The 12293-nt window shown below is 44.6% G+C and overlaps 1 protein-coding gene across 4 annotated transcripts in view; it reads right to left on the bottom strand.

Moving 5' to 3' along the window:
• LOC100226456 (hexokinase-1) overlaps positions 1 to 12293 on the bottom strand; it is a 74372-nt gene that overhangs the window by 41746 nt on the left and 20333 nt on the right. For 3 of the 4 annotated variants that reach the window (XM_030275614.4, XM_072930802.1, XM_072930804.1), the window contains 2 exons: positions 11426 to 11659; positions 9690 to 10817 (listed from right to left, as the gene is read on the bottom strand). The exons of the other annotated variant lie outside the window; for it this stretch is intronic. In XM_030275614.4, the coding sequence (XP_030131474.4) occupies positions 10673 to 10817; positions 11426 to 11659 (379 nt within the window). In that variant the 3' untranslated portion in view covers positions 9690 to 10672. Of the gene's footprint in view, positions 1 to 9689; positions 10818 to 11425; positions 11660 to 12293 lie in introns of those variants that run through there. 4 annotated transcript variants of the gene reach the window in all.

The raw sequence follows: 12293 nt of genomic DNA, 5'->3' as shown, positions 1-12293 counted from the left end.
AGGTGAGAACTGCTGCATCAAGCAAGCATTTTTTATGGTGTATTGGTAATAAGTCGTTATTGCAGCTCATATACCTATAAATCACACCACACACACACATATTTACATGCAAACAGAAATATATCAATAACTCAATTTGCAAGGCAATGCAAGAGTGTTTGTGTTAGGGGGACAAACCCAATGTCAATGAACTACCTTTCCTGACTGGAAGGTGAAGCATTTGTTTCATTTCATAAAACATCTCTTGACTCCAGCAAACTGAAATGAGCACAAGTGCAGATTTTTTACATCTACTAAATGTCTGTGCTAGTAAACAATGTTAAGAGAAATTATGCTGAAAAAATGCCAAAATATGGAGTGCAAACTGCTTTAAAATTTCAGAAGCAGCAAGTTTAAAGCATTTTCAGTTGTTTGATTCAAATGTTACTTTCAGAAGAAGCACTTCAATATCTGTTAAAGGATGGATGCATAACCAGCAACTCACTCAAGTGATAAGGCAGTTACAATAATTTAAACAAAGGAAAATATAACCTAATTTACTGTACTATATGGAGATAGTTCTCCTAAATCTGCTTTCAGCTCCTCACAGATCATTGAGCTCATTTGTTGAAGTTTAGCTCTAACACACCTGCTGTGTGGGAAGACTTTCAAAACCAAACCTGTCCTTCAGGCCTGCAAAAGCAGTCAGCCTCAGCAGAGGGCTGGTGTCTGTGCACTGTTCCAGGCAGGTCTGAATGGCAGGGTCCAAACCTTAAGCTGTTGTTAAAGGGCACTGTTGTAAAGTGCCTTTGCTATGTGAGCAGTGAATCCATAGCCAAGAGCTCGTCCTTTCACACAGGGAACACAACCTGCCCCTCTTTTGTGGTTTTCCACCAACACCAAGCCAGGTGACACCTCTTAACCCAGCCTAAGAGGCCAGTTTCAACAAAGGATCCACATTTCTCCTTCATCCAGCATTTGATGCTAGCAAAAATCAGTTTGTATCACAATTCCAGACCCACAAGGTGCCAGCCATCATTGCCAAGGCCTCAGGTTTGTGCTCCTTTTCCAACAAGCCCCAGTGCGAGGTACAGTCAATATTCAACAGTCAGACCCCCCCATGGCCAGTCAATATTCCCACCACATGGGGCTCTCCCCAGCAGCTCAAGGCCCTGCACCCTTTAGCTCAGCAGGGGTGTAAAGCAGGTACTCACTTGGCACAGTGGGGAGCAGCAGGAGCCAGGGACATCCACAGCACCGGGCTCCTTCCGTGTGGCCATAGCAGGAGCACCTCTTCTTATGTCATATGGCCATCACAGAGCACTGCCAGCAACAAAAAAGGCAGAATTGTAGCTTTTCACACCTCCCTCCACAGCCTCAAGATGTCTCTGAAAGCCACACACCCCACAGACAGGTACACTCTTAAAAACCCCTCCAGCAGCTGGGATACAGCAGATGCACGCTCACAGCTAAAATCAGCCTAAGAGAGAGAGGAAATTGAGGACATATGGGCTGTGGACCACAGGTGTGACCCAGAAGAATGATGGAAATAAGGAACATGAATTTCAGCTAGGCACTGGCCCTCACATAGTCCCAAGGTACAGTGGTGCCCTGAGATTCCTGCCACACACAGAGAAGGAGGGTTTAGCAAGCAAATGTGCAAAAAAACACCTGAGTCCTGTTAACAGTTTGTTATACTAATTAAAAAAACCCACAAAAGCCTTGGAAAAACCAAAATATTCACATTAAAAATCAGTGCAGGAAGACAGTCACAGATGCTGGGCTTGCAGCTAAGCATCATCCAGGAGCAACCGCAGACTTTGAGCTGCTTTGTGATAACCTTGTGATACTTTTTCTTTTTTTTAGTTAAAGTTCAGAGCTGTCTTAACAAAGGCTAGAGGCAGATGCAAACAGCACCACTGAGCAAAATTTTGGTTTCTTCAACTTTACAGACTGCTGTCATGAAACATTTTAGAGTGGAGTCGGAGACCCAGTGGGATCAGCCCCAGCCAGGTCAAATACAAATCCAGAAGAGAGTCTTGACCCCTATCTTCATTCTCAGATTTTCAGACACAAAACGAAATGTAGAGGTGGAATAAACAATTTTCAATAAACAAAAACTCGTGTATGTGTCAGAAAGCAAGTTCTTGTTTTAATTGAATAGATTTCTCCATCCCCCTGACCCCTTCCTGGTAGGAAACCTGAGAGTCTGGCTTCACTGTATAGCTACAAAAGATGGGTGATGAACATTTTTCTAATATAAAAAATAAGCTTTTCTTGTCATCTCAGTGCTTTAAATGGGGAACCCAGCTCTACTGACTTCCTGGTCAACAGCTCTGCCCCCAGGTTTCAGCTGCAGTCCCAGTACTCACTGCAGCAAGAGATAACCCCATCCTGCTTGTCTTTCTCTTCCTTTCTTGAGGAAGATGCAATTTTTAGGAAAGCAGAAGTTTTCTCACAAGAGCCCCTGTATCCTGGGCCACTGCAGCTCATCCCTGCTGGCTCCTTTGACAGCTGCTGAGTCCCCCAGTCCCATCTGGGACCTGACCCAGCACTGACAGACCCATGGCATCCCTGTCTGCCAGCAGGATATTTCTACTCTGACATTTGACATCAATACAAACAGATGTTTTAATCACAAGTTTTATCTATAACCTCATTTTGGACAGATAACAGCAACAGCCTGTGGCTATCAGTCAACATTCAGACCCAGAAAACACCCTCAGCTGTTTTATCACCTGCCCTCTGTATCAGGTGCTGCACATTCAGGTTGCCAGCGTGGGTTTCAGGCTGGCACAGGTGAGGAGCTCTCATGCTGTGCAGGGTCAGCCTGGCCAGTGCCTCCCCTCCCCTCCCAGCAGCGTCACTGCACGTGGTTCAACAGGCTGGAGGGATGAGCACCCTCCTTGCAGAGATCTGTCACCACCCCATGTCCCCCCAGGGGACTTGTTCCTCACTCTGCAGCACTGCATGTTCAGAACAGCAGGTTTGGCTTGGGCTCTTAAACTTCCACCAGAGCTGGGACAAAAAATCCAAACGACTTCCAACTGCACGAGAGGAATTTGCTTTAAAAAAACCCAAATTTTTCACATACCCTCGGCTTTATCTGGAGAGCAGTCTGGAAAGTAAGACACAGCCACCAGCACAAACAGGATCCTAAATATATTTGAAAAGCAAAAGAGCCTCTCTGCAGTCGAATGGCAATGGTGCTTCACTTGGATCTGCTTTCCAAACACTTCCACAGCACCCCCTTCCAATCACAACATGCCACTTCGAAATGCCAGTACCACTTAGCTCCTGAGCCTATTAGACCATGAAGCAATAAACCCAGAGAAACAAAAATAACCCAGATACCTACTTTAGCAGCCAGTTGAGTAGACAGGTGCTATCCCGAGGGTTCCATGGCAAAAGCATCCTCAGAAATGCCATACCTTGACCTTTGCACAACAGGTTCATGAAGCTGCTCTCCAAAAGCTGTGGTGTCTTCCCAAAAGGTGCTGATATTAACTATGGCCCTTTGTTTCTTTGCACTCAAGGTTTCTCCCCGTCAGCTTTCTGGCGTTTGCCAGTGTGGTGCACGCTTTACTGGGCAGATATTGAGCTGCAAATTCCTTCATACTTCTCTATCCACAGCATTCTGCAGCTAAAGCTCTAGCTGGCCAGCAGATGAAAATGCCACTTACTGCTTAGTCCTGCTGCAGTTTGTTGAATTAAAACCTCTTTGTTTGCAAGCTGTAAACAAATTCTTCTTAATCTTTCAATAAAAAATGTCAATTATGCTCTCTAACAATGTAACTTCATTGTGATGAAAGAAGGCATTGCTATTGCTCTAATCATGATAACATATCAGCTGCTTTTAGAGTCAATTCCTTTTTGTGCAAAATTTAATGACCATGCAATTATTCAAATTTCAGACTAACAGACTGAGCTTTAGACCTACAGCTCTGAAAACCCTTTTTAGACCTTGCTCTGAAAACACACACTTGAATGCAACAGAAAAGGCTCTGGAGCAGAATTTCTGAGTTCGGAACACAAAACACCTTTACAATTCCTTCAGCACAGCCAGACTTGGGCCCACATTAAACACAGCTACTTCATTGGAGAGCCAGGGGAAGAAAGCCAAATTCTCAGCATGTTATCACAGGCACTACCCAGGCCCTCAGCTTTCCTTTGGCTTCACTGGGAACCGCGTTCATGTCCAGTTTCCTCGACTCTCTCTGGTTTCAGGGCATTTCCTGCAGAATCGCTGGCCACAGCAGATGTGCCCTTCAGGCATTTCAATTTTTTTTTTTTTTCCCCCCTCATGCCAGTATTTATCCCATTTGTTTCCAGAATCAACTGCTGCTCCCAAATCAGCGTCCGTAACTTTCTGCTTTGAAGAGTTCAGGATGAGCCTGCTGGGAAAGCACCTTCCTTGTTTGCCTGCTCAGACCCTCCATGCCTTTCCACCGTGCATTTTCTCCTCCTGCTGAGAGCTCCCCTCTAGCCCAAGTTGTCCATCCCCAGCTGGTCTGCTCCATTAACCACTTCCATCCCAATCCTTTATTTGTGTTTCCCTGCACCAGAGGTGGCTGCTGCTGCTCCAGGACCTCAGCTCACCCCACAGATGAGCACGGAGGGAAATGCCTGGGCTAAGCTCAGCCCCATGAGCCTCATCCCCTCCACACCTCCCTGCTCTCCAACTCTTGTGGCAGCACAGAGCAGCCTTTTTTTAGCTCCCAGGAGGGGACAACCCTGACACGATGAGGACAGTCCTCTCCAACGGGCTGGCAGCAGTCCCAGTCCCACCACTGAGCAGGTGGCCCAGCATCCCTGGCCAATACAGCCCTATGGGAACGGGGCTTCCCTCGTGCACAGAAAGCTGAACATCCAAGCAGCAAATTGAGAAGAACAAAAACAACCCTCAGAAAAGCAAACTGAATCAGTAACACAGGTGGGTTTGAGAACAGAACCCTGTTCTTAAATGCCTGAAGCTGGGAGCTACATCTCACCTCCAAGTCCAAATAAAATGGAATAACCCCAGTGCCTCCCCTCCATTAACAATAAACACATTAATCACTTCACTCAGTTAATTCCCTTGAACAGTCCTTGTAATTAACAGCTCTTACCGTTTCTCACCTTGCACTGCTGTCATCCCTTTTCTCACTATTAAGACTTACTTTAAACTTTTTCTAATATGTAGTAACAAATTTATGGGGAAGCTTTAATTGTTGATGTGCCTCTCCCCCCTCTTCTCCTTTCCAGCAAAAGAAGAAAATAAAATATAGTGGCAGTGAAACAGACTCAGTCTCCCTCCATCTCTTTTGGTTCTTGTTTTTTTTTAATATAGCTCTAGTTTGGTTTTTGTCTGGTTTTAACGTACACTTTTCTAGATAAAAACAAGAATTTGTGTTGGTTTAGGAGGGTTGAGTTGTTTTAGGTTTGAGATTTTTAAGTCAGGAAAGATCAAGACTGAAAGGACCTTTTTCCACTCCTACTAGCTGCTTGCCAAGATCCCCCAACATTTGGTTCTTCAACTCCTGCACAGGAATCCTTTCACCTGGAGCCCTTTGTCCATTTTCCTGTAGCAAATTCCTTGTGCCAGTAGGAAGGGCTTTCTGGAGGAACCCAAATCTGTTCTCTCTTCACAAACTCAGCTTTTCCTGACTCTAGAGGTGCCTGGGCTGTGTGAGGCCCCCAAAGACAAGAGAGCAGAGGAAATGTGATGAACAGGGATGGGGCTAGTATCTGGATGGTGTTAAAAAACCACACAACAAGATCAAAATTATTTTGGCATTCCCCTCTCAGACAGACAGGACCCATCATGTTTACAGCACCTTTAGTGTGCACCTGCAAGGTGATAGTATCAATGAGAGAAAGGAAAACATTAATTAAAATTCTGGTGGTTTTGTATCTTGCTTTCCGCATCAGCTTTGCAGCATGGATTCAGTGCTGGGACAAAGAAGACATCTGCCTTATTGCCCTTCCTCCTCTCCCCTCAACAGGCCACCTGTGTGCAGGAATAGATCCCTTCTATTATTGTTTTATCCATATCTGTGTATTTATCCCTTGACAAGCTACTGACTTTACAAGTCTGAGAAATGCTCTGGATAAGCCTGCAATGTCAGTTCAAGGCAGTGGTGGTCCTTTCCAGAGAAACTCTAAGTTTACCTAGAACAGGACAACATTGACCAAGTCTCCTGCTCCCCCTCCACCTAATTCCTGTGGTGACCTCAAACCCAAGCCAGTTCATTTCACCAAGCACAAAGAAGCAAATCAAGAAAGATGGAAGGAACAATACTTTCATTTTGGTATTACCTACATGTCAGCCTCAAACTCCTTCACTAATCTGCTAATCCTATATAATATTGACTTCTCAAGAAAGGAGATCATGCTAATCAGGATTTCTGAAGGATTTCCACATGATCCTATATTTACTTTTGAACTTTGTCAGAGTGACAAAGGGAATATGTCACCACTGAGCTGCTACTGCATTTTCTCTTATGGTTTATGAGTCAAGGACCAGCACTGTCCAAATCTACAGCCACCAAAATGTGTCTCTATCTGGCAACACAAGATATTTAGGATTATTTTTTCCCCATGGATGCAAAGGTAACTGCAATCATCTCCTGGGAATTTCTGAAAGACACAAACCTTATTTCCTTGTCTCAGAAATACTTCTGTCACACCTGTGATTTAAAGATCTTTCAGCTTTCCAAATTAAATGTATCACCTAGATGTGAAAAAATATCTTAATGTCTTAAAGAAGTATCACAACAAAATTGATAAATTCAAGCATTAAATGTATTAACTGGAGGGAAGGCAGGTGGAAATGAAGCATCACAAAGCTATCCAGGAAGCAGTAGAAAAGTAAAAGTAGAAAAACAAAAATCTAAGATGTGAGACCGGAACAATCCCATTTTATTTTCTATTTATAACAATGTAATGTGATGATCTGTAGCACATCCTGTTCAGCACAGCATATTCTGTTTTACATTTAATAAAAGGCCTCTACTTTTGTTGTGAGCTGGGGCTTTAAACTGAATCACCACACCTGATGGCACAGATGGCAGGGAAGTGTTGTGCTGCAGCAGTTTAATATCTGTACAAGAGAGACTGCAAGTTTGCACCAGTCCCTGAGTTTCCATGTGTTGACATGACCAGGAACTTGCTGCTGCATCCTTACCCAGATGGAGAACGTTCTAGTTTGGAGAAAGCCAAAGCACTGCATGTTTATGGGATGTCTTCAAAACCAGGAGTTGTCTTAGGTTGGAAGGTGTAGCTGGGTGTGTGTTCTATCACCATCTGTCAGAGGTGGAGCAGTTCTCTCCTGTTCTTTGGGCAGGTTTCTTTCTTTCTCCCACAACCAATCCCCCTCCAGGAGATCTCTGCTGTTCATGGCCATTGAGTGTCCCTGCATGGCTGAGAAAATTCCATCATCCATGGGGAGATGCTCTGCCCAGGGGAGGAGCCAAGCATTCCTACCTGGATACAATCTGACCTGGGAACAGCACAGCAGCCTTTGCCCCCTGCATTCCCAGAGGAGCAGCTTTCTTCCCACTGCATTCCCAGAGGAGCAGCTTTCTTCCCACTGCATTCCCAGAGGAGCAGCTTTCTTCCCACTGCATTCCCAGAGGAGCAGCTTTCTGCCCCACTGCATTCCCAGAGGAGCAGCTTTCTTCCCCACTGCATCCCCAGAGGAGCCCAGGCCCATCTCCCCCAGCCCTGGAGCTCCAGAGGAAAACTCCCCCCTTGTGCAGGATCCTGCTCCAGCAGAAGCACAGCTGGCACTGCAGGAGGGCTGAGCCACCCTGGGATGGGGCTGCTGCCACCTCCCTGACCCACAAGTTGGGCTGCCAGGGCCTGCTCTGACTCTGGCAGTATTGTTTGGGGTTATTTTTTGGGTTTTTTGCGGTTTTTTGTTTGTACTATTGCATTTGTATTTTTAATTTTCCTAGTAAAGAACTGTTACTCCTATCCTCATATCTTTGCCTGAGAGCCCCTTAATTTTAAAATTATAATAATCCAGAGGGAGGGGGGTTACATTTTCCATTTCAAGGGAGGCTCCTGCCTTCCTTAGCAGAGAGCTGGCTTTTCAAACCAAGTCAAGAGTGAAGGTTGTATTCCTGGTAAAATCCCACAGTGGCCAATCCTGCCCTGCTCCAGGATGCGAGCTTTGCTCATTGCCCCCCTCCCAGCTCAGCTGCCATTTCCCTGCCCAGATGTGCATGGGGGCAGATGTGTGGGAGCTGCCTGCAGCAAAGGCAGGAGCACCATGGCTGGGCCTCAGGGACCTCAGCAAGAGCTGCTGAGCACTTTGTGAGCAGTTTCAGGTCCATGTGATTGGATTCCACTACACCCACAGACTCACTGGGGGAAAAAAGCTGCATATGCAAGACAATATTATTGTGTGGGCCTAATCTGCTACAGGAAAAGGAATAACTGCAGCTGAGGTGTAAACTGACTTGGTGTGAGTATTTCCCAAAAAGACTAAAAAGAAAAATCAAAGCAAGATAGAATTTATTTCTATATGTGAGGGTTTTACCTTGTTTTGTTACTGATTTGCATTCCAATTGTGCAGAACAGGCTTTAGAATAAAAGTACAAAATGTGTTCTGCATCATACTCACAAGGCCATTGTGGGGAAAATTCCGGGGCATCGTGGGGCAAAAGTCTGCATTGCCTCATTTCAGATGTACAGGGACATACTTCATTCACAGGTGAACTTCTGTAGAATCCACTCCCCCAAAAAGGCCCAAAACCACACAGATAGTACAAGATTTCATGTGACAAAACACCTACTTCTCCTTTAGGGGCCTAAAATAGCTTAGAAGAGCTATTCCAGGCCCCACATAGACTCTGTATCTGATTCTTTTCTTCTTCTACACCCAATCCCTCCAGATTTAACCTGTTTATCACCAGCAGTAAACTTCCATTCCAGATAACTGCCCTTACTACATAAGAAGCTTTGGTTCCTGCAGCTCTGTGGATTCTGAAATAAAAAGTAAAATACTAAGTTTCTTGACAAAAGGAGAAAAACATAAAGTCTGATATGATTTCAGAACTTTTCCCTTCCCAACTGCTTGGTATAGCAAGCTCAGCACCATGAGGAATTCCTTCAAAAGTGAAAATTATTTGCAAGTATCTTCTACCCATCCAGTAACTCCAACACAGACACAGAGCTGTTGACAACAGAGCTGTTGACACATTTTGGCTTTTTTGAAAACTACAAAACAGCAAAAGTCTGTAGCTTCCAATTTTGAATTTGTGATTGCTAAATTTAAACCCAGCAGCAGCCTTGTTACAAATTATTACATAAACCCAACTGCTTATCCCCTTGCACCACAGTTACTTTTGACCTAACTAGGCTTAAAGCACATTTCTTGGCCCCACTTTCTGCTGTCAGCCCACAAGGAAGCAAATACCCACAAAGAGAGGATTAAAAAGGATACAGGAATACTTGAGAAGAGAGGACACAGATTTGCAGCTTCTCTGTACCATATTATTGTTTTGGTTTGTTCTGGGTAAATCAGGTCAGGGACATTTGGTCACACAAGACTATAAGCTCTATCCACAAACCCCCTTCACAATCTGAAGTGCTGCTGTGTACCACTTACAGATTTATGCTTAAAGAAAGGTTTAGGTTTAAAGAGTTAGGTTTTAAGAAAGCTCCCACTTGTCTGCATGTTCTTCCCACAACTCAGATGATACACTGGACAGAGAAGCAAAGGCTCACAACAACACAGATTTATTTACACACTACAAACGGGCAGAGCAGCAGGCAACAGAAAATAAAAACCAAGGATAAACTCCTTTGCACAAAATAGAAACAATTCTCTCAGGAACATGCAAGAAGATAACAGAGGGAAAACGAAAGAGGAGACTTTCAGAAATTTAGGTGATTTTTTTTTTCCCTCTACACACTGTTTTGGTGGCCTGTTTGATACCCTCTATGTAGCCCTGACACAGATATTGCAGACTCTGTAGCTCCTTCTACATTCTCTGTTTCCTTCAGTATCAAAAGAATCAGTCACAGTCAGAATCCATGCAGCATTGGTTTAGCTTTATGTGACTCAGATGCACTGACATATTTTGACACAAACTGATATTCTGTGGAATCACATAGCTTTCCTTTACATTCATCTATTAAACATGCCTCCTGTCCTCAGGGAAATATTGTATTACACTTGCAACCAGTGCAGCAGCGGGGGAGCATCACTGACCAAAGGTCCATTCATTTATTTCACCTGCAAATTTATTGTAAAACCTGTGAAGCATTGAACAAATATGTCCACTAGATAAGATGCAACATCATAATCTCAATATTCTTTGAGCCAGGGCAAGACAAAACTAAGCACACGAATCCTAAGAAACTGGTGATAAACTCAATTGTGGTACAGTAGCTTAATTAAGATGTTGTAAAAAGACACATTTGGGTTGGTTTTGTTTTGTTTTCACTCTCCCATGTGCATTGGAGATGCATTGCAGGAAGTACAGAACTGAGTAGACTGTGGTATGCCAAGACATAATGCCGGTGGGGAGCAGAAACACTTAACCTAAGTTACCAAAACTCCACAATCCTGGTTGGTCAGAACCAGCTGCTCCTCAAAAGAAGGCACCTGTGTGCTGGTACCTGGCAAAGCTATCTGGAACCACCACCAGCAAACCCCTGCTGCACACACCTGGCAGGGCTGAAATTACTTGACCACTCATTTCTACTTCTGTCCAACATTATGCAATCTTTTTGCAACTGCAGTAATGAGGGCAGCTCCCTTCCCACTTCCATCTTCAGAAAGCATGAAAGTCACATCACACTGAGGGGCCAGCTCCTTCACTGTTTCCTGCAGGATCCTAGAAAAACTGGAAGGGAAGGGAGAGAAGAACAGAATATTTAAGCAGCTGCTTTCTGAGCTGAGATCTTGGTACTCGCCTATAAAGCAAGGAATCTCAGCTATTGCTTTCTTTTGCTTTTTCTCCTATTCATGAAAAATACAAATTTCTGTACACAATCAGATTCTAATTTTTATTTCTCCACTTGAATTTTGTTCAGCATGATGCCACACACTGCCCACATCTTCAGAGATCATGAAGGAGGCTCTCTTCTCCCAACTCAAAAGCTAATGCATCTATTTCTAGGCCTTGCTCACAGAATGCTGACCCACCTCCAAAAACTCAAGACTGCTTTCCATCTAGGAGACTCAGATATTGTCAAAATATACCAAAACACTGGAAAATAAATATTAGGTTCACTCAACATCCCAGAGAAAAGAGCCTCCCAGTGGTAACTGGGGTTGACTTTACAATTTTTGATCCAATGGCTAGGAAAGGGAAATGACAAAATGCAGTGAAATGTGTTGGATCCTCACCCCCTCTCAGGTTTTTAATCACCTCAGCAGAAAGCTGGTACAGGTATGTTTTCACAGTGAAAACAAGCAAACAGCAAAGGGAAGAGGTACCAAGGTACTCACTGCGGATGGAGCTTGTACAGGGTCCCATCTGCTCCAACAGTGATTTGCAAGCGCTCCACACCTCGGTTCTCCCTCTTCTTCTCCACAACAGCAGCCAGGCCTGCCCCACAGAGCCGGGCAGCTCTTGTTGAAACAGCTGCACACACCTCCTTGACGATGATGCTGTCCTCACAGGTGCTGTCCAGGCCCAGCTGCCGCAGGACGTGCCGCACCTGCGGGAGCGCGAGCCGGTCCCTGCGGGGAGCACACGGAGCCGTCAGGGAAAGCGCCAGAGCTGACACAGCTGTGGTCCAAGGGAAATGGGACCACTTCAGCTCTAACTCTCCAGTTCTTTCAAGGCTGGTTTCTGCCTGAATTCAGATGGAAAAGCTGCTCCTGCCATGCCCTTTGCCATGTTAGGCTGCATCTCCAGGAGGCACAAGCAGTAATCATCCACCCAACTCCCAAAGCCAGGAGGGAGCAGAGCCAGATCAGCCACGGGACTGCTACTGCAGATCTCAAAGCTCAGACACTCCTTTTGAGGCTTTCCACAGCAGAAAGTTTCAAATAGCCTAGAGACCATTGTAATCATGTACAGATATATGGGTATGCACATATTTGGGTATCACTGACTTCTTGCTTTCTTAAATAAGTGCTATTTGAAGTCCCACAAGAAACACTTAGCTTGATGGCTAAGGCCATCATTATCCAAGATAACCCAGGATGTGGAAAGGAAATGATAATTCATATAATTACAACAGTAATTCTGTAACTTCCCCAGTTTCTTATTTTTAAGTTTTATTGTGGAGGTGGGGGATGCACAAAGAAGAAAACTCTAACTGACTTAAATGACTTCTTGAAGGAAAGAGCTCCACACACTTGCAAAAGA

The sequence above is a fragment of the Taeniopygia guttata genome, chromosome 6 (genome assembly GCF_048771995.1).
Source record: "Taeniopygia guttata chromosome 6, bTaeGut7.mat, whole genome shotgun sequence".
Classification (NCBI taxonomy): domain Eukaryota; kingdom Metazoa; phylum Chordata; class Aves; order Passeriformes; family Estrildidae; genus Taeniopygia; species Taeniopygia guttata.
This window is presented reverse-complemented; position numbering and strand designations above follow the sequence as displayed.